Below are 25,412 nucleotides of genomic sequence, written 5' to 3' on the forward strand. Positions count from 1 at the left end.
GTCAGCATACAAATACATCATTATAGCTTTATCTTAAGAAACAAAAATCCCCTCCCTTGGGCCCACAGCTCCCTCCATGCTCCCTTTCATAACAGAGTTCCTCAGGAAAGTTGTCCATATAAAACACAGCTATTTGCTCTACCATGTTCTCTCTTGAACCCATCCCTGTTGAGTTATGTTCAAACGGTCCCTCTAAAAATGCTCTTGGTCAAGGTCACTGGTGACCTCTCAATCCAATGGCCAAATCAATAACCATTTCTCAATAATTAATTTGCCAGCGGCAGTTGGCAAAGTCGATCAGTCTCCTTCTGGAACATTTCTTCCCTCACTTTTGGCACAGTGCTCGTCTGTGGGTTTCATGTACTTTACTGACCGCTCCCTCCATCTCCTTCCCAGCCTGTAAGCTTGCAGATGCCCAGAGCTGTTCCCAGATCTCCTTTCCTCTCCCCATTCACTCTGCGGGTCATATGTGTGATCCCATGGCTTTAAAACCATGCATCTGCCCATTATACCCATTTGTTTCTTCAGCCCCAGCCTTACCCTTGAACTCCAGACTATTATACCCAACTGCATATACCATATCACCACCTGAATGTCTAACAGGCAGCTCAAACTGAACGTGCCCCATACTGAACTCTGATCCTCTCCACCAACCACCAAAGCTGCTCCTATCCCAATCTTACCATCTCCGCAAACAGCAACTCTCAGTTACTTAGGCTACAACTCCAGAGTCATTCTGGACTCTTCTTGTTTTCCTCATGTCTCTCATCTGATCCACCAGCCACTCCTGTTGACTCTATGTTCAAAATAGTTCCAGAAGCTAGTCACCGTTCAGTACTACTTCCATCAGTATCACTCTAGTCCAATCCACGTCTTCCTAGACGTAATATAATACCCTCCTAACTACTGAACTTTCTTCTTTCCCCTCATGCTGTTTTTAATAATATCAGTCAAATTAGTCCTTCAAAAACATATATAAAATTTTGTCACTCCTTTACTTAAAACTCTCCAGTGAGCCCGGTCGGTGTGGCTCAGTGGTTGAGCATCGACCCATGCACCAAGAGGTCTTTGGTTCAATTCCTGGTCAGGGCACATGCCCAGGTTGCGGGCCTGATCCCCAGTGAGGGGCATGCAGGAGGTGGCCAATCAATAGATGTTTTCATCTCTCTCTCCCTCTCCCTTCCTCTCTCTCTAATATCAATAATAAAAAGAAAAAAATTAAAAAAACAACAACAATAACTCTCCAATGGGTTTTTATCTCATTGAAAAAAAAAATCCAAATTCTTCACTGTAACATAAAAGGTTCTTTGAATACACTGAGGACCCTAGTGTTTACAACCAGCTGCTTTCTTTGCCTGGGTCACTCTTCCTGGGGATGCCAGTGTGGCTCAGCCCACACCCCGTGTCCTTCAGACCTCTGCTCCAATATCATCTTATCTGAGAGGCCCTCTCTGACCATCCTGTGCAAAACAGTGCCCCACTGTCCGGCGCTCCTCAACCCCTATCTCCTTACTCCGCTTTATCCCTTTTCATAGCACTAACCACCTCTGGACACAGAATATATTTGTCTCTGTGACTATTTTTTCTTTCTCCACTCAAAGAATGTAAGATCCAGAGGAATAGGGACTTGATCTATTTTGTATCCTCAGCGCTTAGGACAACGTCCAACACATAGCTTTCACTTACTATTGGTGAGTATATATAATAAATTATCAATAAATTAATGTATCTCTAAGTATATATTTATATTCAGAATTAACTTTAATCTAATTTTAAATGAGATCAGAAGGACTAAGGGACTATAAATTATATTTCTGAACTACGAAAGAAGTGAAAAAGTTAAGCACATATGGCAAAAATACCAACACTCATCTTATTCTGAAAAGTCTTTATAGCTCCTTTTCCTTCTGGTGAAGAAGGAACCTGAATTCCCCCAACTCCTCGAGGAGAGAGGCTTTGACTGACATTCAGGAAATTATTGCAGCTCCCATCACAGTGCAAGAATGTGGTCTATTCTTGCAGAAGAGGCATGGCCCAGGGCACAGGACGGGGAAGAGATGGATTAGAAAGGTTAGTCTCAGCCTTTAAATCCTGTCCGCTGCGCTTATTTCACACCCTGGCATTCGCGATAACCTCCCGGGCTCGGAAATGCCGGCACAAAGACAGATAGCACAGAGGCAAGACGCAGATCCCCGGCGCGGGGGACACGATCAGCAGGCTCGCTCCAGACCCCTCCCGTGAAACACCCACGCCACAAAGGTGTTTGTCTTTGTTTCTTGTTTTACTGTTCTGCACTTTCTGTTTTTCTCTCATTATAGACATAAGTTTTTCTAAAAGAAGCTTTAGCACAGAAAATCCCTAAGTGCTGTTAAAGGGTGCATTTTGCAATAAATAAATAAAACAAAACAACCCTACCAGGAAAGCCGGGTCTCACTTATCAAACAACCAGCATCTGGCAGCCTCTGAGCACCCGAGTCTTTTCAATTCAGCGTTGTCGATCTTTGGTGACTGTTCGTTCTAATGTGTTTTTCCAGTCAATCTGTGTTTGGGCAGAAATGCTAAGGTTCACTATCCTCACAATTTACAGCGTGGTGAATTTGTCTGTCACCTGCCTAGAAGAATGGCCTGAAGAGGAGCCTCCTGGAGAAGGAAGGGACCTCAAACATGCTCATTTACAGAGGACAACGAAGGAAGCTAAGTTTAAGTCCGGTAAAGCCTGTGCTGGTTACACTGAGGCCTTTCAGAAACAAATACCCACCGACACCTAGTCTGGCACTCCACACAAGACAGCTGGGAGGAAGGGTCACCCAAGCACCACCTGATGGGAAGGGAGGGTGTCCCCAGAGAGTTCAGAGCACAGGGTGGTACAGAGGGAGCTAATGTTTAGTATCTTGACACGTCCACTCATGAAACTGAAGGTGCTTAGCTCAGAGAGAGGCATCAGCCATGGACAAAACGTGTCTGAATACTCATGGAGATCGAGAAATACAAGATGCAAAGAGCCAAGTGGTCCAGGATGCACCCACTGGGAAGGTGACACACATTAAAGACAGCTGACTGGCTGGGCCTTGCCTCTGCTCAGTGTACTCACTTGCTTGAGTGGGGGCAGCGCTGGGCTTCTCCAGGCTACACGCAGAGGTTATGAGGCAACCCTAGGTAGCGCGTGAGTGCCCCTTGTTCACAGGGCATCCGGATGGAACAGTCTCTGTCTGCCACCCACTTACACCTGACCTCCGGGTGGCAGAATATAGGGGGCTGAACTGGAAAGAGAGGAACTGGACAGTGCCAGCTGGGGGGAGACCATCTCATGACGGGATGTTTCCTGCAGCTAGTGGCGAGCTAGGTCATGTGAACTGAGCGAAGGTCGACAGCTGACCCCACCCCAAACGCCGAGTCTCCACTCATTTTGATTACATTGGAATGAGTCCTGGCCAGTGTCTGTGCTCAGGGTGACACTGACTGGTGTGACAAAGCACTGGAGGTAAAAGCGACGATTGCAGTAGAAGGTGGTGGTCCCTAAGACCAGTGAGAGTCACTACATCGGACTTCAGTCATGAAGTGGTCCAGCCGCCCACTGGAAGGAAGCGCTCCTGAACGCTCAGTCCAAATGTGCCCTCCGGCCACCAGTGCACGTGGGGTTGGTTAGTGAGTAGGTGAAACTGCGATCTCTAATAATGCCCCTTCGAACTGGAATGAGACTGGGCTCCTGGTCCCAGATCCTCAGACAGGACATGGGTCCAGAAACAAATGGAAGTGGAGTGTGGGGCCACAGGTGACATTCTGCACAAGGCATGATGGGACAGGCCACCTCCATCAGTGCCCAGACCTCACCTGGCTGGCTCCTGCTGGCTCAGCTCCTCCTCCCACATCACCAGGTGTCTCAAGTCTGTCTCGTTGTTCTTTTTTCTTCTCTTTATTTTCCCTCCCACTTTTATGTTGCTTCTTGGATTAGCTGCCGGTAGGGACTAATAGTCATGGCAAGTCTCAGTGCGACCTTTTCTTCTGCCTATGAAGAGGTAAGTTGGCATCTGCAGACAATTTTGTAGTTCATGCCGTCAAAGCTCTCTTCCTAATGTCTTGATTCAGGAAACTTTTAAATTACTAACTTCTGGGTTTGTGGATAGAGTAGCCTGAAGGAGTTGAACACATTAAAGCTAGACAACTAAGGTCTTTACTAGACACACAACTGTGCACACAGGATACATGCACTTTTGTATGCATTCTTTAACTGCAAACCAGAGGTCACCTAATACTATTAATAAGAACAAATGAGCACATTTCCCCCCTTTATTATATTTTGTTTTTTTAGGTTTATTTTTTTCTGTCTAGTATAGCAAAATGTCAAATTGTCACAATTTTGAATTTATAAACCATCAAGTAAATTAAATACAACAGCATAAGTAACTTTTAAATGATCATATATTCAAGTCACATAAAACACTTTGCATAAAGTTCTTCAAGATTCTTCTATAGACAGAACATGAACCATAAGAAACTGTCATCAATGCAGTTCTTGTTTCAAAGCCATTATACTAAGGACTTTTTTATCCACAAGGTGGCGCCTATGTTTAAAGCAAAAGGATTTTCTATATTGCTCTACAACTGACACAAGTTTATTTTCTGGAAAGAAAACTAGATCAAGTAAGGACAATAAAACATATAAAAATCTACTTTCTAAAAGTCTCTATCATTTGAGAACTGTTCATAAATATTTATCTTGAAATACTTGATTTGGGCAATACTGATTAGAATTCAGTATTTCTCTATAAATCAGGTTCCAATATTTAAATGTAGTTCAAACATTTTGTCCTTGTATTTAGAAACTCTCATAATGTGACCCCAACCTACTTTTTAAAACTTAATTCCAGCCCTGGCCGGTGTTGATCAGTGGTTAGAGCATTGGCCAGAACACTGAAGGGTCTTGGGTTCAATTCCCAGTCAAGGGCACATACCTGGGTTGCAGTTCATCCCCAGCCAGGTTGGGGCACATGTGTCTCTCTCACATCAATGTTTCTCTCTCTCTCTCTCCATCTCGTTCCCCCTCCTTCCCTCCCTTCCACTCTCTCTAAAAAAAAATAAAAATAAAAATAAAAAATCAACAACAAAAAATATCCTTGGGTGAAGATTAACTGAAAAAACAAAGGTTAATTCCAAGTCTGCACCTCTATGGTCCCTTTGCTAAAGTTCACTGTTCTCCACACTCAGGCAATGCCTTTTTCTCCACCCCGAATGCCCTCATCCAAACTTCTTCAATATCCATATGTCAAAATCCTACCCATTCTTCAAGATTCAACTCAAAGCTTTGCACGATCTTGCCTCTCTGCAATCTCCAGCTGGCATTAATCTCCTGGGACTACAAACTACCAGAGACATTGAACTAAGCTCTAGGTCACACTGCCTGACTTCAAATCCTGGTTCTATTCTTGCTGGCCAAAGAAGACCGGGAAAACGATTCAATTCTATGTGCTCCAGTGTCCTAATCTGCATAATGAAAATAATAACACCTATCTCAAAAGATGATTTTAAGAACTGAGAAAATGCATATGTGTCAGTTTATGGCTATGTGCCAATAAAATGGCTTAAACAAGTATGGGTTTTATTTTTCCCACAAAACTTGGATTGGGCAGCGTTGAGTACAAACAAACCAGGCTTCTTATATTTTCCTAGTTGGCTAATCTTAACCTATGGTTTTATGGTAACAAAATAGCTGCCATATCTCTAGACATTGCACCTGCATTCAAAGCAGAAAGAAACGAGAGGGAAATAAAACAAAAACCATGTTCCAGCTAAATCTCTATTATTTATCAGAAAACAACTGGTTTCCTGAAAACATTGTCAGAGACTTCCATTTATGTTTCATTTGCCAAGTCTAGGTCATGTGGCTACCACAGCTGTGAAAGAACCTAGGAAATTGAGTTTTTATGGCTAGAGGCACTGTTGTCCCAAATCAAATTGGAGTTCTGTATAAAGAAAAAGAAGGGAATGGGCATTGTGTAGGCAATCGGAGTGTAGACCATGGCTCTTAACACAGTTCCTATTTATGGTAAATCTGCAATAAATATTAACTATTATGTTTCTTTTTCATGCAGCTAGTATTTTTGTCTTGAATGAATTATGTTATCTCATCCCATGTTTTACCTATGAGACCTTGATGGCAGGGCCCATCCTATTTTATGTTCATTGCTGTTGAACATCCTGGAAGAGCACACCTGGAATTATCTATTAAAATTCACAGGTTTGCTATATTCCACAAATCAGTGAGATCATATGAAATTTGTCTTTCTCTGTTTGGCTTGTTTCACATAGGATGATACTTTCCAGGTCCCTCCATGTAGTCTCAAAGGATAAGAGATCTTTCTTTCTTACCGCTGCGTAGTACTCCATTGTGTATATGTACAGACTGACAATCCCCTAAGGAGTGGGGAGGTGGGGGAGGGATGAACCACAGAACTTATACGCATGTATGCATGAACAGTGGACATGGACAACAATCTGGGGAAGGGGCAGGGAGGGGAGGGGGAGGGGGAATCAGTGGGGGAAAAAAGGAGAATCATCTGTAACAAAAATTAATCAATAAAAAATAAAAAAAATAAAAAAAATTTAAAAAAGCTAGTGGTTAGAGGTTTAAGGAAGATTTAAGAATAAATGGTTCTAAAAATAAAAAAATAAAAAAATTCACAGGTTTGCAAAATGCTGTCTCTGAGAGAAATGGTAAAAGATGTCAAAAGCCTTTATAGAGGAGCCTGGTCACATGCTAATCCTCATCAAGGATTATCTAATTGAAGGTGTTAAATAAAGAGACACAGCAGAAATTTCAACTAACACGTGCAATGACTTAGCCACATGAAGGAACAATTGGGTTCAGTATTGTACATAATAAATTTGTGATTTCATGATTGATTCCTTAAATTACAAACTTTGTCAGGTGGCTTTCTTTCAAATATAGTAAATACACATGTACAAATTTCTAAAAGATCTCAATATCAAACATTTAAAAGTACTAATTTATTTTCTATTCATGAAAAAGCAATAAACTTTTTCACCTATTAGAATATAAAAAAAGAGAAAACCAAAGTTGATTTTAGAATACTAAAAAGAATGTTAAAAAGCACAAAGGTAAAACAATAATGAAAATATTCTAGTTTTTTTTTTTTAAAGGTACAGAAATCCCTTTGAGATTATATTATCTTCCTTCATGTGTTTTCAGCATCATTTGGTTCATCTGAAATTTCTAAGGTCACCGGCAGATTGCAGAAGCATAGCCTTCCCAGGGTGCCAAGAAGAAACCTTAGACTAGAGAATGACTCTAACATTACCTCTCCAGTAAAACTATACGTTTGTCTTGCAAAATTTGTTTATTATCATTAATGCAATTTAAAGGATTTTCCAGTGTACAGACATGGCTGCTGAAACGGGTTCTTTCTTTCCTAGTTTAGGACATGTGGAAGGATGATGGATTACATGCTCTAGCTAGGTGCTTGAGTAGAGAGAGAAGAAAGAAGTCAATGGAATGATTAGCTGCAGTATGATTAATGCTAAGATAGCGATTGCCACAGGGTGCTGTCAGAGCCTTGTCTGGGGATGCCTCCTTTTATTGAAGTTGCAAAGTAAGTCTTCATATGAAAAAAACTTGGTTCCTTCACATTGTATGAGCAAACCCTACTTTTTTCTGGCTCCTTCTCCATTAATGTGATTTTGGCATTTCAAAGCTCTGAGATTAATCGTTCTGTCAGCTAGTCCTTTCCAACATAGTTTTCTTCATTTTGTTCAAATTAACAAAATATATTATTCAGCAAAATGTAAAGCTAAATTATACATACTTATATTACCTTAAAAATGGCCTAATTATTTGAAAAGCCGAACACATTTTTGATCGTTTCTAACTCTAAGAGAAAGAAGCAGTTCCAGTAATTATGTATAATGAAACATGATGACCATTACAGGTTATATATATATTTTAAAAAGCCAAATGAATTATTAAGACTTACTTTTAGAACTAGTTCTCTTTCAAGTGTGATGAACTTGGGAGGTTCCACCCCACAGACTTTACTAATGAAGCCGGGCTTCCCCACACAGAGCTAGTTGCTTGGCCAAAGAAGAAACATTACTTTAAACTATTGACAGCCAAAGATGGAAAGTCTCTGAAGAAATGAATAGGGCTGAGGCCAGGGCTCATCTATAGTTGGCCACTATTGTGCTGCTAATGAGCGCTAACAGCAGAGACCGAGGCAAAGGGCCACACGGAAGGAGCGCACTTAGAGCACGGTGGACACAGCATGCTGTAGGAAGAAAGCTGTGAAGTCATTCCTCATATTATCCAAGTCCGTGTTCACTTGCAGAATTCCCTGCGCTTGCTCTATAAGGAATGGAGGGACCTATGGCTCTAGTGCCCACTACAGGAACTTGGGCAAGATAACCCAGGTACATTCTTAGAATACAGTCTGGCACGTATTATAGGGCAAAAGAAAAAAAAAATGTAGCTGCTATTATTATTACCATTGTTGTGAATTCCATGAGAAAATAAATGTACTTTACAAATAATGACCCCTATTTCTAGTGTTTACACACTGCCTACGACATGCCAGGTACACGTGAGGTGACTTCATATATGTGACCTCTCCACTGTAGTGCCCTTCCTCACTCCTTACTCCTGCAAAGTCAATACATCTCCTTATGGCCCATGAAGAAAGCAAAGGCAGAGAAATTCACCCATTCAGTAGCACAACTTTTTCAAGTGCCTACGGTCTGTTCCAGGAACTTTCTAGGGACTGTGGATATGACCACAAGTTTGCTTGGTGCATGGTACTTAGAGTCTGGGTTTTGGCCAACCAGCTAGCCTGTGGTGCCATCAACTGAGAAGGAAAACAAAGGAAGGAACAGGTTCACAGGAAAGACAAGAGTTCCATTTGGGGACACGTTAAGTTTGCGATGCCTATTAGCCATCCTAAAAGAGATATCAAGTAGACAGAAAAATATTAATCCAGTTGGCAAACTGTAAGCCCCAGACCCAATTTTCCCATCATATATTTTTGAATGGCCTGTAAACTAAGACTATGGTTTAAGAAAATTATTTTACTTGCATTAAAAAAATTTAATCATATTTTTTATTAATAGACTTGAATTTTTAGGGCACTTTTAGGTTCCCAACCTGAGCAGGAAGTACACAGAATCCCATATTCCTCCTGCCCCACACATGCAAACCTCCCCCATCACCAACAAACTCCACCAGAGGGGCACATTTGTTACAATCAATGAACCTACATTAACACGATATTATCACCCAAATCCATAATATACATCAGGGTTCACTCCTGGTGCTGGGTTTGGACAAATGTACAATGGCATGTACTCACCATTCTAGTATCATACAGAATATTTTCACTGCCCTAAAAATCCTCTGGACTCTACCAATGCATCCCTTCCTACCCCCAGTCTCTGACAACCACTGCCCTTTTTACTATCTCCCTACTTTTGCCTTTTGCAGAAAGTCACAAGTGTGTAGACTTTCCTGATGTGCTTCCTCCATTTGGTAGATGCATTTGTTTCCTGTATGTCTTTCCATAGCTCGATGGCTCATTTATTTTTAGTGCTGAATAATATTTCACTGTCTAAATGTACCACCGTTTATCCATTCACTTCTAAAAGGACATACTGATTGCTTCCAAATTTTGGCAATTATGAATAAAGCTACTATAAACATGCATGTGCGGCTTTTCGTGTGGATGTTAAGTTTTCAGCTCCTTTTGGTAAATACCAAGGAGTGGGGTTGCTGGATTGTGTGATAAGAACATGTTTAGATTTGCAAGATGTGTCTTTTGCAATATACTTTCTCCTGGTCTGTGGTTTGTAGTCTCTCTTTGTTAGCATGAAATTTTGGAGAGCAGTGTTTAATTTTAACTAATCCTCGCTTATCATTTGTTTCTTTCATGGGTCGTGCCTCTGGCATTGTATCTAAAAAGTCATCATCATACCCAAGGTCATCTAGATGTTCTCCTGTTATCTTTTAGGAGTTTTATACTTTTGCATTTCACCATGGGTCTGTGATCCATTTTGAGTTCATTTTATTCTTTTTGGAGGATGTAAGGTCTGTGTCTAGATTTTTCTTTTCTTGCCTGAGGTTATTCAGTGTTCCAGCATCATCCGTTGAAAAGACCATCTTTCCTCCATTGCACTATGTCCCTTTGTCAAAGATCAGCTAACAAAATTTATGTGGGTCTATTTCTGAGCTCTCTATTTTGCTCCACTGATCTACTGTCTACTCTTTCAGCAATACCACACTGTCTTGATTACTGTTGCTTTACAGTAAGTCTTGAGGTCAGCCAGTGTCAGTTCTTTGACTGTTCGTCTCCTTCATTACTGCGTTGGCTCTCCTGGGTCTCGCCTCTCCTTGTCACCTTTAGAACCAGTTTGTTGACATCCACAAAACAACTTCCTGGGATTATGACTAGGATTGCAGCAACCAAGTTGGGAAGAACTGAACAATATTTTGTCTTCCTAAACATGAATGTGAAATATGTCTCCATTTATTTCATTCTTCTTTGATTTCGGAGAACTCTATCAGCGTTTAATAATTTTCATCATGTAGATCTTGTTCTTAAATTGTTAGATTTATTCCAAAGTAATTAATTTTTTAGGTGTCAATGTCCAAAAATGATTTTTACATGTTTAACTATTAGGGGAAAACCCGCAAGATAAATAAAATGTTCTAATATGTGAAGAAAAGAAATTCAAATTTTTAGTATCCATAAGTAAAGTTTCATGGGAACACATCCATGCTTATTCAGTTACAGATTTGTCTCTGGATGTTTTTATGCTACAACAGCAGAGCTGAGTAGCTGTGACAGAGCTTTACATGGCCTGAAAAGACTCAACAATCTACTGTCTGGCCCGTCACAGAAAGTGTTTGCTGTGGCCGGTCTGGAGTGCAGGTGGGAGTGGGGGTCAGCAGCACCAGACTACACTAACTCACATGGGTCTGGAGGACACTCCCAAGGAATGTCGTTAGGCTATAGGGAGGATCCTGACACGTGAGGGATTCAGAGCCTACAGAGGGGGGAAGAAGAAAGAAATGACACCTGGAAAGGAATGACAGGGAAGGAATCAGGGAGGCGCAGAATTTGAGCTCACAGAGTGGGGTGTCACAAAAGCCAAGAGAAGCAAGGCTTCAGTGGAGAGGAGGCAGCTTGTTGTGCTGAACAAAGCTGAGTGGTCTCAGAGGCATTGTTTAGTTGGTTTAGCAATATGTGTGCAGTCAAGAACTAGTTTCAGTGGAATGCTGAAAATGGATGTCTCCCGACTTGGAGTGTGTGGAAAAATGAATAAAAGTGAATACATTTATGCAATTCTTTTCATAAGCTCTGCTGTGAAGGGAAGCAGAGGAATAAACTGTAGCTGACGGGGAATGTTAAGAACAACAAAGGGATTTGGAAAGATAAGCAATAGAGCATGTTTATATGCCAGGAGGAATGTTCCAGTAGAGGAGGGAAAACTGGTGAGAGAAGAGACTGAAACAACAATTACAGGAGTGAGAGCTTCACCTCTTCCACCATAAAAGATGGGACTACCAAGTAAGTGCAGAGAAACAGGGAGGTAAGGGGATTTGATGGTGAACGTTCATCTTCCTGTGTACATCTGTTTCCCCAGTGGAAGGTGGTGTGTTTTACTCGTGGTGTGTGTACTGGAGGTGGGGTAACCAGGACACCGGTGGGGTCTGAGAAGACAGGAGAAGAAATGAGAAGCTTATCAGGGAGAGGTGGAAAGCAAATTTACTAGGGAAACAAATTAGCACTGCCTGACAGGAATGAGTATCCCTCTGAGACTTAGGACAAATGAAAATAGGAACATTTTCCAGCAACAGTCAGCAGAGTGGATACTTACTGTGGGATTCAACCAGAAATGTTCCAAAGTTGCCACAGCCTGGAAGCAAGCTTGTTTCCCCCTAAAATCACTGCCTGTGTCCCTTGGGCTGTGCCAAACCGTTTCTGCCCTGACTTCTACGTGCTAGCACAGGGGTGCATGGCTATGATCAGTGTTTCAGGAGCTCTCCCTATTCCATTATCATGTATCGAATGGCTATTTTTGCACCCTGCAAAGTAAAATGCAAATTAACCAGCTATTTTCCCCATAGTAGCCTCAAAGTACTAAAGCTCAGTCACTCATTCTCTTACCTGAACTAGTAGAGCATGAGCGTCCCCTGGTACTTAATCATGCTCCATATACAAATAACCCAGGCCCCTGGCCATCCCTTTCCAACCAGTGCGGTGATGTGTTGGTCTGGCAATTCCAATCACTCTGAGCAAATATTCCCTGTGCATTTTTATTTTCATCAATCTATTCCTAACTTCTAGTAAGTCCCAATACATTGTAAATGCTCACTAAGTTCTTGATGAATTAATAAATCTCAGTTTGAAGTAAGCTATTCATGGGTGGTTTTTATGAAGTTGGCGAAGAAAATAAATATTCCCAAATTAATTTAAGACATTCAATGATTTAGAATTAGTACTTCGTTTGAACATTTACATTATTATTTCACTCAAATGGGTATCTACTTAAAATATAAATTTTCTCACAAATTCTGTTGGGCCAGTTATGTTTTTATCCTGAAATTAACCATAAAGACCATACATTTTTGCTATCAGTTGGTTTTCTTTAAAAAATCTTCCATTTAGAATTGTGAAACTCTCATCTGCTACTACTTCAGACAAATACTAAATGCTTCCAGCAGAGGGCTCAAGAATTCTATATTAAGAAAAAAAGTTTTAAAAACTAATTGTCTAACAGCAGCTATCATAAAACTTTTTTCAGAAGACAATTCTCTCTCTCTCTCTCTCTCTCTCTCTCTCTCTCTCTCTCACACACACACACAATTCCTCCTCTTATCAAGTAATTCCAGGTCAAAACTGGATTATAATAACACAGCATTATTTACGTACTACACATTTATGGATAAATGTACGTTCACCTAATTCCAGAAAAGAAATTGAAGTATAATCACAAAAATCTATATATAATTACTTAGGCATGTGGGAAAAGACCATAAAAAATAAAAGCCAAACAGATAACACAGAATGCGTATGTGAGCGAGAACTGGGGTGTATTGTTTTTCACTCTTACTCTTGTTATGTTAGTGTGAACATCTGAGTGATGACATAATGAATGCTTTTCATTTTCAAAAATGAAAAATGCTTTATTTTTATAGAATTTGTATGTCCCTTATTTTTAGTGCTAAAAATAAGGATGAAAAAAATTTAGGAGGCAAGTGAAACGGCTTATTTATGGAACAACTTAGGAATCTGGAGACATTTTGTTTTTGTAGGCAGAACAAATGGGGTGTAGCTGCCTACAAATAACAATTAAGGACCCCGGGGGTTCTTACTTACTTTATTGATTTACTTGTACTCTATCTTATTTTGAGAAGGATCTGAGACATCAATACAAGCATTTAAAAATTAGGAACATAAGTATCTTGAGCTAAAGATAACAGGGAACAAAAAATAATAAGAGGTAAGAAGAATATATATATATATACACACACACACACATATACACACACACACACACATGCACACACTCATATACATACATACATATATATGTAAATATGTCCTTATAACTATTAAAAGTGAGTCACAAATGTGACTCTAAGGTTCCTAGCATCAAAACTAAAAAGGGAATGTAATCTAATACAAAATTTAAAAAAAAATTAAAATACTAAAATAATCCTAGCTAGCTTCTCCAGGCCCTGAGATCTAATGGAAATTTTCCTGCTGACATTAAGAGTACCATTACAGCCCTGGCCGGTTTGGCTCAGCGGTTAGAGCGTCAGCCTGCGATCCACAGAGACCCGGGTTCGGTTCCCGCTAAGGGCATGTACCTTGGCTGCAGTTTGTCCCCGGCCCTGGTTGGGTCGTGTGGGTGGCGGCCACTCGATGTGTCCCTTTCACATCGATGTTTCTCTCTCTTCCTCTCTCTCCTTCCCGCTTTGTCTGAGTGAAAAATGGAAAAATGTCCTCGGGTGAGGATTAAAAAAAAAAAAAAAAAAAAGAGTACCATTACAATATACAGATGATGTATTATAGAATTGTATACCTGAAATCTATACAATTTTATTAACCAATGTCACCCCAATAAATTCAATAAAAAATCTAAAAAATAAAAGTATCATTGAATGACTACACTTTGAATACCATCAAAAGTGTACTTTATAGAAACTGCATAAAAAGTAAAAGTTAACAAAGGGATCTTTAAAACTCAAACATTCTGTTTTCTGATTATACCTTGATCCAGGTATAAATTTAGAACAGCTGAGCAGTGGTTCTTAATGATGGCAGCACAACCTTCTAGGGAGCAATTTGGAAATGTGTGCAGGTATTTTTGGTTGTTCCAGGGAGGTAACACTACAGGCGTTTACTGGGCAGTGCCCAGGGATGCTCGGCGTTATGCAATGTGTGGGACAGTCACCAACCACAAAGAACTGCCCTGTATCCTGCCCATTTGAATGTCCTGCTGGACATGCACATAAGTAAAAACTTGTTTATAAAAATCTAAGCCCAGAATCTAGCTCTGTTTTATATATAAACACAATTTGTTTCTGTTTTGTGTCAAGATACAGTAAAATTTCCAGGACTGCTACTACAATAAAAACAAAGAGAAGACTCTTGTTTTGTTTGCAATTTTACTAAGAGTTGTTCGCTGTTTTAGAAAACCACATCGCCTAGGACGCGCCTTTGTGTCATCTCGTTTCCAGCAAAGCATTCATGTGTCAGTTAGCATCTGTATGCAGCTGTCCCAGGCATGGCGACTCACCTGTAGGTGTAGACAGGTGACTACTTCACTATGTCTTCTGAAAGGGTGCTGCCCAGCTATGTACATAATGAAATACAAAATATTTTTATTGTAATTTCATTCCTTCTGCCTGTTCTTTATATATGGTTAAGGCAATCTTATAAATAGAGTAATTGTGTGAGTAGGTTATATTACCTAAAATTTTCATTTCAGGATAGTAAAGGTTGCCTTTTTATATTAAGATCTAATAGATGAGGTTGAGAACCAAGCCAGATGGACAGACTGCATATCTTCTGGGAATCCATTATGTATATGATTTCTCTCAAATGAACTTTTAGTGAGAGCTCTCCAGCTAACAGGCTGAAGGGCAATGACTCTCCTTTTACTGAATATGGGAAAAGTTCATGCACTTTAAGTAGACATCAAGAGGCTGACATCTTCTTATCAATAATGAGGAGCTAATCAAGATTCTTCACTAAATAAACTGTTAATCTCCCTTCACTCAGAGGTGATTTGATGGAGCATCTGAAGAAAGGGTCATCACTTTCATAGGGAACAATTCAGAGTGTAGCCAACACTCAGAAATTCCAGAGATCAAGAAAGGACACAACTGTAATGATTTCTGCTCCTAAATATTCCAAAATCAGGGTTACTAAGCGAATGGCTCATTCTACATAGCAAAGAAAAAAATCCCATATGGACACCATAAAATAGAAAATGCTTAGCAATAGAACTTCCTGCTGAGACATTCAAGAGAAACGAGTGCAGTCTTCCCTGAGCCCCCTAAGTGAGCTGACCTCCTATCTTGAGGTGCTGGATATTAGTCATTTCTATCTTGGAGGACGTCAGCTGGAAAAGGACTGATTGTTTATTGCCCTACTTATGACAATAAAACTATCATCAAGAGCATACAGGAAATATTTCTTTTTCTATTCCTTTTACTGGCAGTAGGGTGGGGTTGAGACATAGAGAGAGTTGAGAGAAGAGGGGAGGACAGAAGGGTGACATATCCATCTCATTGAATGGAGTTCCACACAATGAAGCTAAGGTTAAAAGACAGAGGGCCCATGCTTGTCTTCTAATATTCTCTCAGATATTCAGAGAACTTCATAGTGTTGTCAGTGTGCATGTTGAATGTACATGAGCTCAAGCACTTGGGCCCAGAATTAATGCCAAGAAAGATTATCAATACTGTAATACTGTCCAAATACATTTTGTTTCCATTAAGTGACTGTTTCACAACGTCCCAAAGGGAAATATCTGCTTAAAATGTGACTATTACCTAAGCAGAATACTAGACTAATGGAATAGAGCCTGACTCCATTTTTGATGTTTGACAGCTGACAGCTTTCAAGCCCCGCCTCGCCCTCGTCCCTGCTTGCCCCAGGCCTGGGGAAAGTGCAGGTCAGTCCCTGCTCTCTCTCCCTCTGCACTGGCGGGAAGTTCAAACACGCAAGTCTGCCTTTCTCAGCTCCACCCCTAACTATAATAAATGCCAAAGCCAGTCATCCCTACTTTCCCTCCTAAGCCATTCTGGACTAGCTCAGAAACCTTGCAGATTATTAGGGAAAATCCCCATTTTCTCTAATTTCTTAATTAAAATATCAGAGTTATTACCAGATTGGAAAACTGATGTCAGAAGTGTGACCATAGTTACACTCCCTCCCACGGAGATATTTTAGACACTGAAGTGCAAAGAAAAGAGCTTTATAGTTCCTGTGATATAAACAACACCCTGAGCAGATTGTGACCGGGCAGCACACACAGATCTCATAAGGGAGAACAGGCTGGCAGGAGTAGAGACTGTCTGTTAGAACCGGTCCTGCTCTACAGGTAGGAGCCCCTCCCGCATGACCTCCCTTTGTGTGAATCACTGTTCTCCATGGGAGCAGACAGGCTTTAGGCCCAGTGAAGTTGTTCTCAGGTCCCCCTCCGAGTGCTGAGGGGTCAGTTGGGACCAGGACTTCTGAAATCTCCCTTCTCATTTTTTCACAATAAATGACCATGACCCCAATCTGTCCTGACCACTTTTGACCACTAAACCATATCAAAAGCTTATTATACTTGACATCTTGGGGGCTGTAAAAATTCCATTTGACATATGGTTCTTGTCTGTCAGGTAGGTCAACACGTTCTATAAAACTATGCATGGGAGTGTGTACCATCTTCACCCCCAAACAGTAAGCAGGCACATCCACATGCTTGTTTGTTTCAAAAATCCACCCTCCAAAGGCACATAATTTCATTTCAAAGATCCAGAACAGCAAAAAGTCACTGGTGGACTTCAAACTTCCTCCCTTCATTTCCCTCTTCCCAAACTTCCTGAGTCAATGGTCCAGGCATGGACTCGGGCGCATCTCTCGCAAGAATAAGGGGAGGAGAAAATGATCACTTTCTGCACAATTCTAAACATTCTCCCTTGGAATGTAGACTTGAAACTGTTCTCTCCAGAGGGGGCCTTTGGGCCAGGTTTCTGCAGTACTGCCTGGTGAAGAAAGGGTTCTGCACACATTTCTGCAGCTGAAAGATTCAAACCACTGATTAGTCTTAACACTGCTGCCAAGAAAAGCATTTAAGAAAAATTTCTCCCAGATTTGTTCCATGTCAACCATTTATTTCACCCAGCTTATGTTTATAAGTACATCTGATGGGGACTTTCCCATGCAAAGTGACACATCTATCCCTGGAGGGATGGTCCAGGGGAAGGTGGTTCACATGAAGATTCCTGTCCACTCTGCAGCCAGGCAGGGTGCTCAGGTCTCCAGAGAAAAGTATTCTGCTCTGGAGAATAACTACAGTTTCAATGATCAGCAAAATGTAATGCTACAGCATATGCCTTCGCAGGCATAGATTTGTTAAAAATCATGTGAACATATTAGGGAATCTAATGAGAATCAGGAAGAAAAACTTTACTATTGCAAATGAAGGGACAGTCTCCTTTAGTTTTGGATTTTATGAGTGTTTTCACATGACCATAATTATAGCTAAAAACAGCTGTTTTCACTTAACAGAGGATCATACTTATCTAGATTTCCAAAGACTTTAGAACAGTAATATTAATGGTTACACCAAATAGCCCTGTGAAGATGGTGCTAAAGCATTCTCTGGATCAGGAGGAGGCAATTAGGATGGGTGTCCCCACAGAGACTGGTTCTTCCATGATGTGGAGACACCCAGGGCTGCAGTAATTGGATAATGAAGTAAAAAGCAAGGGAACAGCGAGAGCAAAGAATCATTATTCTTCAGATGCCCAGAGAGCACAGAGCTGGTCATGGCTGACAAAGTTAGCAGTCCCTTGAGGTGGGAACTGTAAGGAGGACTACAAATGTCACTATCAGTTGGTACATATTTTCCCTCTTTACTGGGTTTCTGGAATCCTCCATCAGGCTAGAAGGGACAGAACAAAAGGACAGGTCTCTGGAGAGGAAAAGGAAGCTAACTTGGTTTAACTTGGAAGGTATTTAGCACAGTACTTGGCATACAGTCTATCTTCCTTGACATTATCATAGCCAGAGTGCTAAACAGTGAACATCACTGTGGTTCTCGGTCCTACTGGCTTCCATTTTTGGTCCAGTAATTCAGATTCTAGAGGCCCATTGCAAGACCTCTGTGGCTGGACGTTCTTCCGCTTTTGGAGAAGCACTCTTCTCTTTCTAAAAGGGTTTACCTGCTTCTCAGAGTCTGGCTGGGCTTCCTCAGGAACACCTGCCTGCTCCTGGGTGGCTGACCTCTTATCTAGTTTGGACTGGCATTTCTCCTCCCAGGCAACATCTCCCTCAGAATCCCTTCTTTTCGTGTCTCCTCTACTCAGGACTGCTCTCAAACACACATTCATTCTTGGCCAGGGTCGGAAAGCAAGGAGCCTGAGGGATGCCAGGGTAACAGGGTCCACAGAGTAAGTGAGAGTTTGTGGGTGTTTTCAGGTTCACTTTTCTCCCTAAGACAGAGCTTCCCAGTGACAGCTTACATCAAACCATGTGCTTCTGACCTCACTCCCAGTGCTATCTCAGAACAGAGCCTGCAGAGCCGCCTGGCTCCTCCGTGGCTGGTTCTGCTGTGCAAGAACACCACAGGGGGCATGGTGGGCTACGCACGGTGCCTTTGCTCAAGCTGTGTCCCTGCAGGGTGTGCCCACAGGAAGGGCATGGCTCTCATTAGTGCAAAGGCAGAGAGTGTGCTTGCTCAGCCCTGCGTAAGCTCCTTAATGAGAAAAGTGCATGCATTTTCAGAGGATGAATTAGCATTAGGGGGAAAGTTTGCTTTGTCTTTAAAACTTCCTGGATGAAATCTGTGACCAATTTTAAGAAGGCTAGGCTTCAGAGCAGTGTGTAGGAGGAACACACACACATCTTATTACACTTGGAGACACTCATTCATCACACCCACTCTGTACTGCCAGTTTCTCTCCCAAATCAGCAACAATTCCCAGACACTTAAAACACTTAACATTTTATACTGTGCTTACTACAACTAACAGTATCATCAACTGTTAGTAGAAATAGCTATAGGTAGATAAACTCACTGTGATCCCAGACCTTTACAAGTCTAGCGCAGAATGTTCACCATAGTAAACAACAATCAAGAAACTGAAAAACTATGAATGCTTTCACACTTCAGTGGTCCACACTCTTTGCTTCATGTTAACTTCAGTTCCGCAGTCAGAGAAAGCAGCTTCCTGCATTTCCTATGTGTACTACAATTTTGCTTTTTTGCCATCATCTGTGTCCCTGTCTCAAAGGGAAAACAGATTTACGATATATAAAGTCATTTTGGTATTTAAGAGACCCAGCTGCCATAGATGTTGTCCGAGAAACACTGGATCACCTTGCGCTCCGCAGCGAGAATCACGTGCACAGTACGAGAGCCGCAGCCAAGCCCTTGTGAACGGAGTGCTGGGAGGGCATCCAGGTTGAGAGAACCATCAAAAAGCTCACTCTCTAAAACGTCTAAACACGTCTCCACCTCCCTCGCCAAAGTATAACAAATATGACAACGTTTTCTTAATGACATAGCACATTAAGAAAGAACAATGGCTTTGAAATTAAGAGGACTGGGTTTGACTCATCGGGTCAACATACCCTTGGAGAAAGACCTTTATCATTCTCTGTACCTTCCTGGGCTGCCATCGTTATGATGGGACCCCCGCACTCCTCGGAGCTGTCGAGGTTAGGTCGACAGCACACGCAAAGTGCCAGGCAGGGCCCTGGCTCCTGCAGACGGTGCTCCATGAGATGCCAGCCCTCTACTGTGCCCTTAGCACACACTCTGAACGGTTGAGTTATTATGTGTGCTGGCTTGTCCTCTTCTGGGTGCACATGTCAAGAATGAATCACTGGGCTCAGAATAAATGCAACCCGGGTCTAATACCAGACACCTAAATATATTTTTTTTTCTCATTTTGGCTTTCTTTCTTCTCATAAAAGTGAAATATGAGCATCTGACTCCAAGGCAGTGGGATGTGGCTGCCCTACTGCCAACCTCGTCCCTCTTCCCAAGGGTTCTTCACCCTCAGGAAGTTGGCTCCCCGTGTGCAGTGTTCAGCACCTGGTTCATAGACCTCCAGCGGCAGGCTGTTTATACACCCGTGAGAGGACCCACGGGGCAATCAAGGCAAAAGTCAGGCAGCCACTTAAACTGGCCCTGGGTTTTACCTCAGCCTTTTGTTTACTAATCATTTAAATGTGCTTTGTAGCCTCCAGCCTCTGAGCTTAAAAGATAGTTAATGAAGCTCAGTGCTGGGACTACTTATCAGAAAACCAAGATTTGCTCTTTCATCCTCATTACATCCCAGTAAAGTGTAAACTATGGATTATCAACCACACTTCAGAGATGGGCAGATGCAGGTGTGGCTGTAATTGAGGTGTGAAGAGAGAAATACACATAAGAAGCAATGTACAACTGGTATCTTTATTCATATCTGTAAACCAAAATGCATAAACCACATCGTTTACTCACTTCACTAGGAATATGTTCGGGCAACTCTGTGAACGATAACTGTCTCCCTTATTTCCCAAGGCTTGAAATCTGGAGGGGCTGACCCTAAGCTTGTCACCTGTCTTCTTTCCAACCCCCTTTGCACTTGCTCCTTGATGGATGATTTTTTCCCCCTTTCTACCTACTATTTTCATTTCAGCTGCCAAAGTTACCTCAATGATTCCGTGAAACATTTCTCAGACTCCACTAGCTCTAGAAAAGAGAATGGATAATATCATACACTTCAGTAAGCCTCCAAAGAAGGAAATTTAGTAGAAGAGTGAACTTCCATCTTTCTTCAACAAATCCCACTGTGCAGGTCTGTACCGATGGCCCTGGGTGACTGCACCCTCCCGTTTGTCCCCACTGTGTCTCATGTTCTGTCCCCTCAGAGAGAGGATATATAATCTGTATATGCTTCCTTACCCCACCAGGATGTGAGCCTGTCAAGAGAAGATGCCCTGATTTTAGCACAGAAGACACCGAACATAAGTTGGATGATATGTAATTAAAGAACAAAACTTTATAAAAGAGGATAAATATGCAGACTCTGTCTGCATTGATTCAGTTGAGTAGTTCTGAAATTAAAATGGGGGAAAGGGAGTAAAATAGGTGAGTAGGTCAAAGGTACACACTTCCAGTTATAAGATAAATAAGTCCCGGAGATGTAATGAACAGCATGGAAACTATAGTTAACGATACTGTATTGTGCATTTGACAGATGTTAAGAGAGTAGAATTAAAAGTCCTCGTCACAAGAAAAAAAAAAAACTGCAGTTATGTGTGGTGATGGATGTTAACTAAACTTACTGTAGTAATGATTTCATAATATATACATATATCAAACAAATATCAATTATATCTTGATTAAAAAATAACTTATAAAGGCAAGGTTTTGTGTTTTAATAAGTACTTCACTAACAAAAAACCTAGTTAAAAACCACAAAGCTTCAGATCTGAATTCATATTATCTTTATGCAGTTTTGTTTCAATTTGCTCTGATAGTTGTACTCTGACATGACTCTTGTATTCTATTAGTTGTCATTATGACTCTTTCATCAGAGAGAGAGAGAGAGAGGGAAGGAGAGAGAGAGGGAGGGGGAGAGGGAAAGAGAGAGGGGGAGGGAGAGAGAGAGGGAGGGGGAGAGGGAAAGAGAGAGGGGGAGGGAGAGAGAGAGGGAGGGGGGAGAGGGAAAGAAAGAAAGAGAGGGAGGGAGTGGGGGAAGAGGGAGAGAGAGAGACTGATATTCTCTGGAGATGCCTGCTAGTCTCACAACAATTTTAGTAATGAACAATCTTACCTTTCAAAACACCAAATTGTAATTTATAACTTGACACACCAACTCTGAGATATATGTGGATGACAGGGTGCCAAGGTGCCAGACATAGCCTTTTGGGACTTTACATATTTTTTGGTCTTGTTTATAAGCCAATAAAGACTAGATGGAGTCACTGAGCTTCAGTGATAACAATGAAAATTCAAGTTACCTTGAGAACTCCCATAGGATAGTTCTTTAGGATATTTTAAAATGACACCAACATACCACTGAGCTAAGATCAAAATATTATGTTTCCTGAGTCCTATTTAAAATCATACTGTTTTACTTACCTTTCCATCATTTTAGTTATAAAATTAAACATGTGAAATTTTTTTAAACATCAAAATGAATAACAAGAAAACAATAACTAAACCTTATGCCTCGAGGAGACTCTCCCCTGATTTGACACAGCTAAAACGGTCAGCCTGTTCGATGGCGTCTTGTACCATACCTGTCCTGTGTATGCAAACTCCAGGGCCTGCTTTAAGCCAAGGCTGGTCACACCATGTAAATTCACTTCATCGGCTCCGCTTTCCACCATACAAAGGCTGAACATTGCCTGGGGCGGGCAAAAAGGGAGAAACAGAGTTATGAGCCTTAAAAAGCAAGGGGACAAGACAAAGTCCTAGAGACCCTAGGAAAGAGAAAAGTTTTACAAGTTCAAGGTTTCGGAGTCTGCAATGCTTTGACATAGTTTATTTGCACAAACCACCGCACCGTCCCACCAGGCACAGTAACACACAGCAGCACACCCCACAGGCGACCCTCACTCCCGCAGCCCTCCGGTGGGGCGACTGCGTGCAGACTCACCATTGAACTCATCCTCTCCGTCCTGCGGTCTCACCGCTCCCATGAGGCGTGTGGTAACCCAAACATTCTTGCCCAGGGGACACGGGAAGTAGCACCCTTGTCTCCAGCTGTTCTTCCTTGATTCTGTCCCACCTCCAGAACATACCTCATTCTCTTTGGCTACATTATCACACACCATGGCTCCTGGACTGGCAACATCAGTGTAGCCCAGGAAATTGTTATAGATTCTTGGGGCTGGGGTCTCAGGGCCAACTGAATCAGAAACTCGAAATGGGGTCCAGCAATCTGTGTTGTCATGTGTCCCAGAGGACTCCAATGCTCTCTTGATTTTGGGAACTAGTGTTTAAGTAATTCATTGAAAATCAATCTGCCCCCAAACTAATTCTCCAAATGACCAACTTACTGAAAAATCAGTTCTTGCCCTGAATCATCAATATGTCAAATGGAACCTGAAAATTAAAAAAAAACTAAACCTTGCCAAATTAAACAAATGCATGGGTTTGCCCCTCCCCCACAAAAGCCTTTAACAAGTTTGACTTAACAGGTATAAAGAGAATATTCAATTTTATGTTACTGTTAAAGAAATACACTATTTAGACTATATAGGTCTGTGTCATGAAGAATTAACCTAACCCAAAGAAAGGTCTGCCTTTGCCCTGGGCCTCTGGAATGTGATCTCTAGCCCCTTGAATATCCTACCTTTTTGTTCATTGGGGGACTTTGTCCATCAACAATCTAGGAACGTGATTTATGATGGGGGTGTGGGGCCACACCTGTCGGTTCTGACCTCCAGAAGAACTAGAGACTAAAGGTATTAACTTGAGCTCCAGGAGAGTCTGGAGACGAAAGGTCAGGCACACAGGCAGTCTGGGATTGAGCCCCAGCAAAACTGCTGGACACCACAAGCGTGGGTGAGCGTCCCTGGTTGGAGTCCTCTGTGCACACGGTCGCACAGCATAGAGGAGGCAGCACTCCGACCAGCAGGCAGGTGGCCAGCGGCTCGTATTTGGTCCCCCTCTGCCATACGCGCTTCTTGCCTTGGCCGGTTCTAATTTGCATCCTTCCCCTGTAATAAGCCAAATCCACGAGTATGAACACTTTCAGTGGCTTCTGTGATTCTGTCTAGCAAATTATTGAACAGGAGAGCAGTTTTAGGAATCCCCTCCAACTTGCAATTGGTGTCAGGATGAAAGAAGTCTAGGGGACTGTACTTTCAGATTTTGCAGTTTGGCTAACTTCACAAAAGAAAAACATACAACTGACAAACAACAATGGCACAACACTCCCACCTCTATGTGGTAATAGTTTAGTTCACCCTAAATCTTTTTAATTTAAAAAATGTCATATTTTGTTTTGCCAGTGTATTAATAGGCACCTTTTAGCAATTTTATTTTGATACATTTATTTTTGATCCTTATAATTCTATACATTTTAAATTTAGAATATATTTCCCTTTCAGAAATTTACTTTATCTTAAATAAAATCTAATCTTTAAAATCTAACCTTTGAAATTGATCCCCTAGAATCTGTTAAGGGCGAATGGTCAATATGGTAAGTTTGGCAACCTTGTTAGTTAGTGAGATAATCTCACTTCCCACTGGTGTCACGGGCAGTTAGGGTACTAGAGGGGAGGGTCAGAGCACTAGACTTGAAGTCGCATAATCCTTGGTTTGGTGAAGCACAGTGGTTAAGGGTGAACCTGTAACCAAACAATTCTGGGTGCAATCACTGACAAGTGACTATGACAAACACGTACCCTGTGACTCACTTTCTTATCTGAAAGAGTGGGGCTAGTGAACCTGTTTGAAGATTATATGACAGCACCCAGTACATAGCCTGATAACAGGCAAGCTCTTGGTGAAATTTATATTTTGTGATAATAAAACAGAAAGAAGTTTCTTTTATACATTTCTCTCATTAAAAGGATTGATACATTAGAAGTACCAGTTTCTGGGTTTTATTCGGAAATCAAGTGTGGCCATATATAAAAAATGCTAACAGGAAACTGACTTTAATGTTAAATGGATTCTGCTTATGCATTGGTAGAAGATCTGAAATTTTAGAATTAAAAGCACAGGTCACAATAAAAACAATCTTTCAATTTGTGTAATTCTGAATTTGCTTCCAGACTTCTTATAGCCACTTTTAAAAAAACATAAAAGAAATTTCAGTTGTTTTCAATGTCTGTTTTTTATTACATTGGTGTTTCAAGTTTTCATATTCCTACACTAATTTCCTTTTCCATATCCTCTAAGCTAAAATTGCACCTGACAGGGTGACCAGCTGCTCTCCATCACCCCATGTACAGAGAGCAGAGATAGCTCAGGCTGTAGGATAATTATCTGGGTTAATGAAATGGAAAAAAGTTCCTGAGAGCAAAAGTTAAGTAACAGAGCAAGCTGCCAAGGGAGTTTTGTGAATCTGCTTTCATAGGTGTCTTTCAAAAGCAACCAGGGCAATTGTCATTGAACAGTATCCTCAACCAGAGCGTTGTGAGCTACTGAACTTGAAGCCCAGCTTGACAGAG

The 25,412-nt window shown here is 41.4% G+C and overlaps 1 protein-coding gene across 1 annotated transcript in view; it reads right to left on the minus strand.

Moving 5' to 3' along the window:
• KLHL32 (kelch like family member 32) overlaps window positions 1-25,412 on the minus strand; it is a 185,667-nt gene that overhangs the window by 81,288 nt on the left and 78,967 nt on the right. The window contains exon 4 of the mRNA XM_036248513.1: window positions 22,527-22,634. Within this exon, the coding sequence (XP_036104406.1) occupies window positions 22,527-22,634 (108 nt within the window). The remainder of the gene's footprint in view (window positions 1-22,526; window positions 22,635-25,412) is intronic.

This window comes from Molossus molossus, unplaced genomic scaffold (assembly GCF_014108415.1).
Source record: "Molossus molossus isolate mMolMol1 unplaced genomic scaffold, mMolMol1.p scaffold_m16_p_8, whole genome shotgun sequence".
Taxonomy (NCBI): Eukaryota; Metazoa; Chordata; class Mammalia; order Chiroptera; family Molossidae; genus Molossus; species Molossus molossus.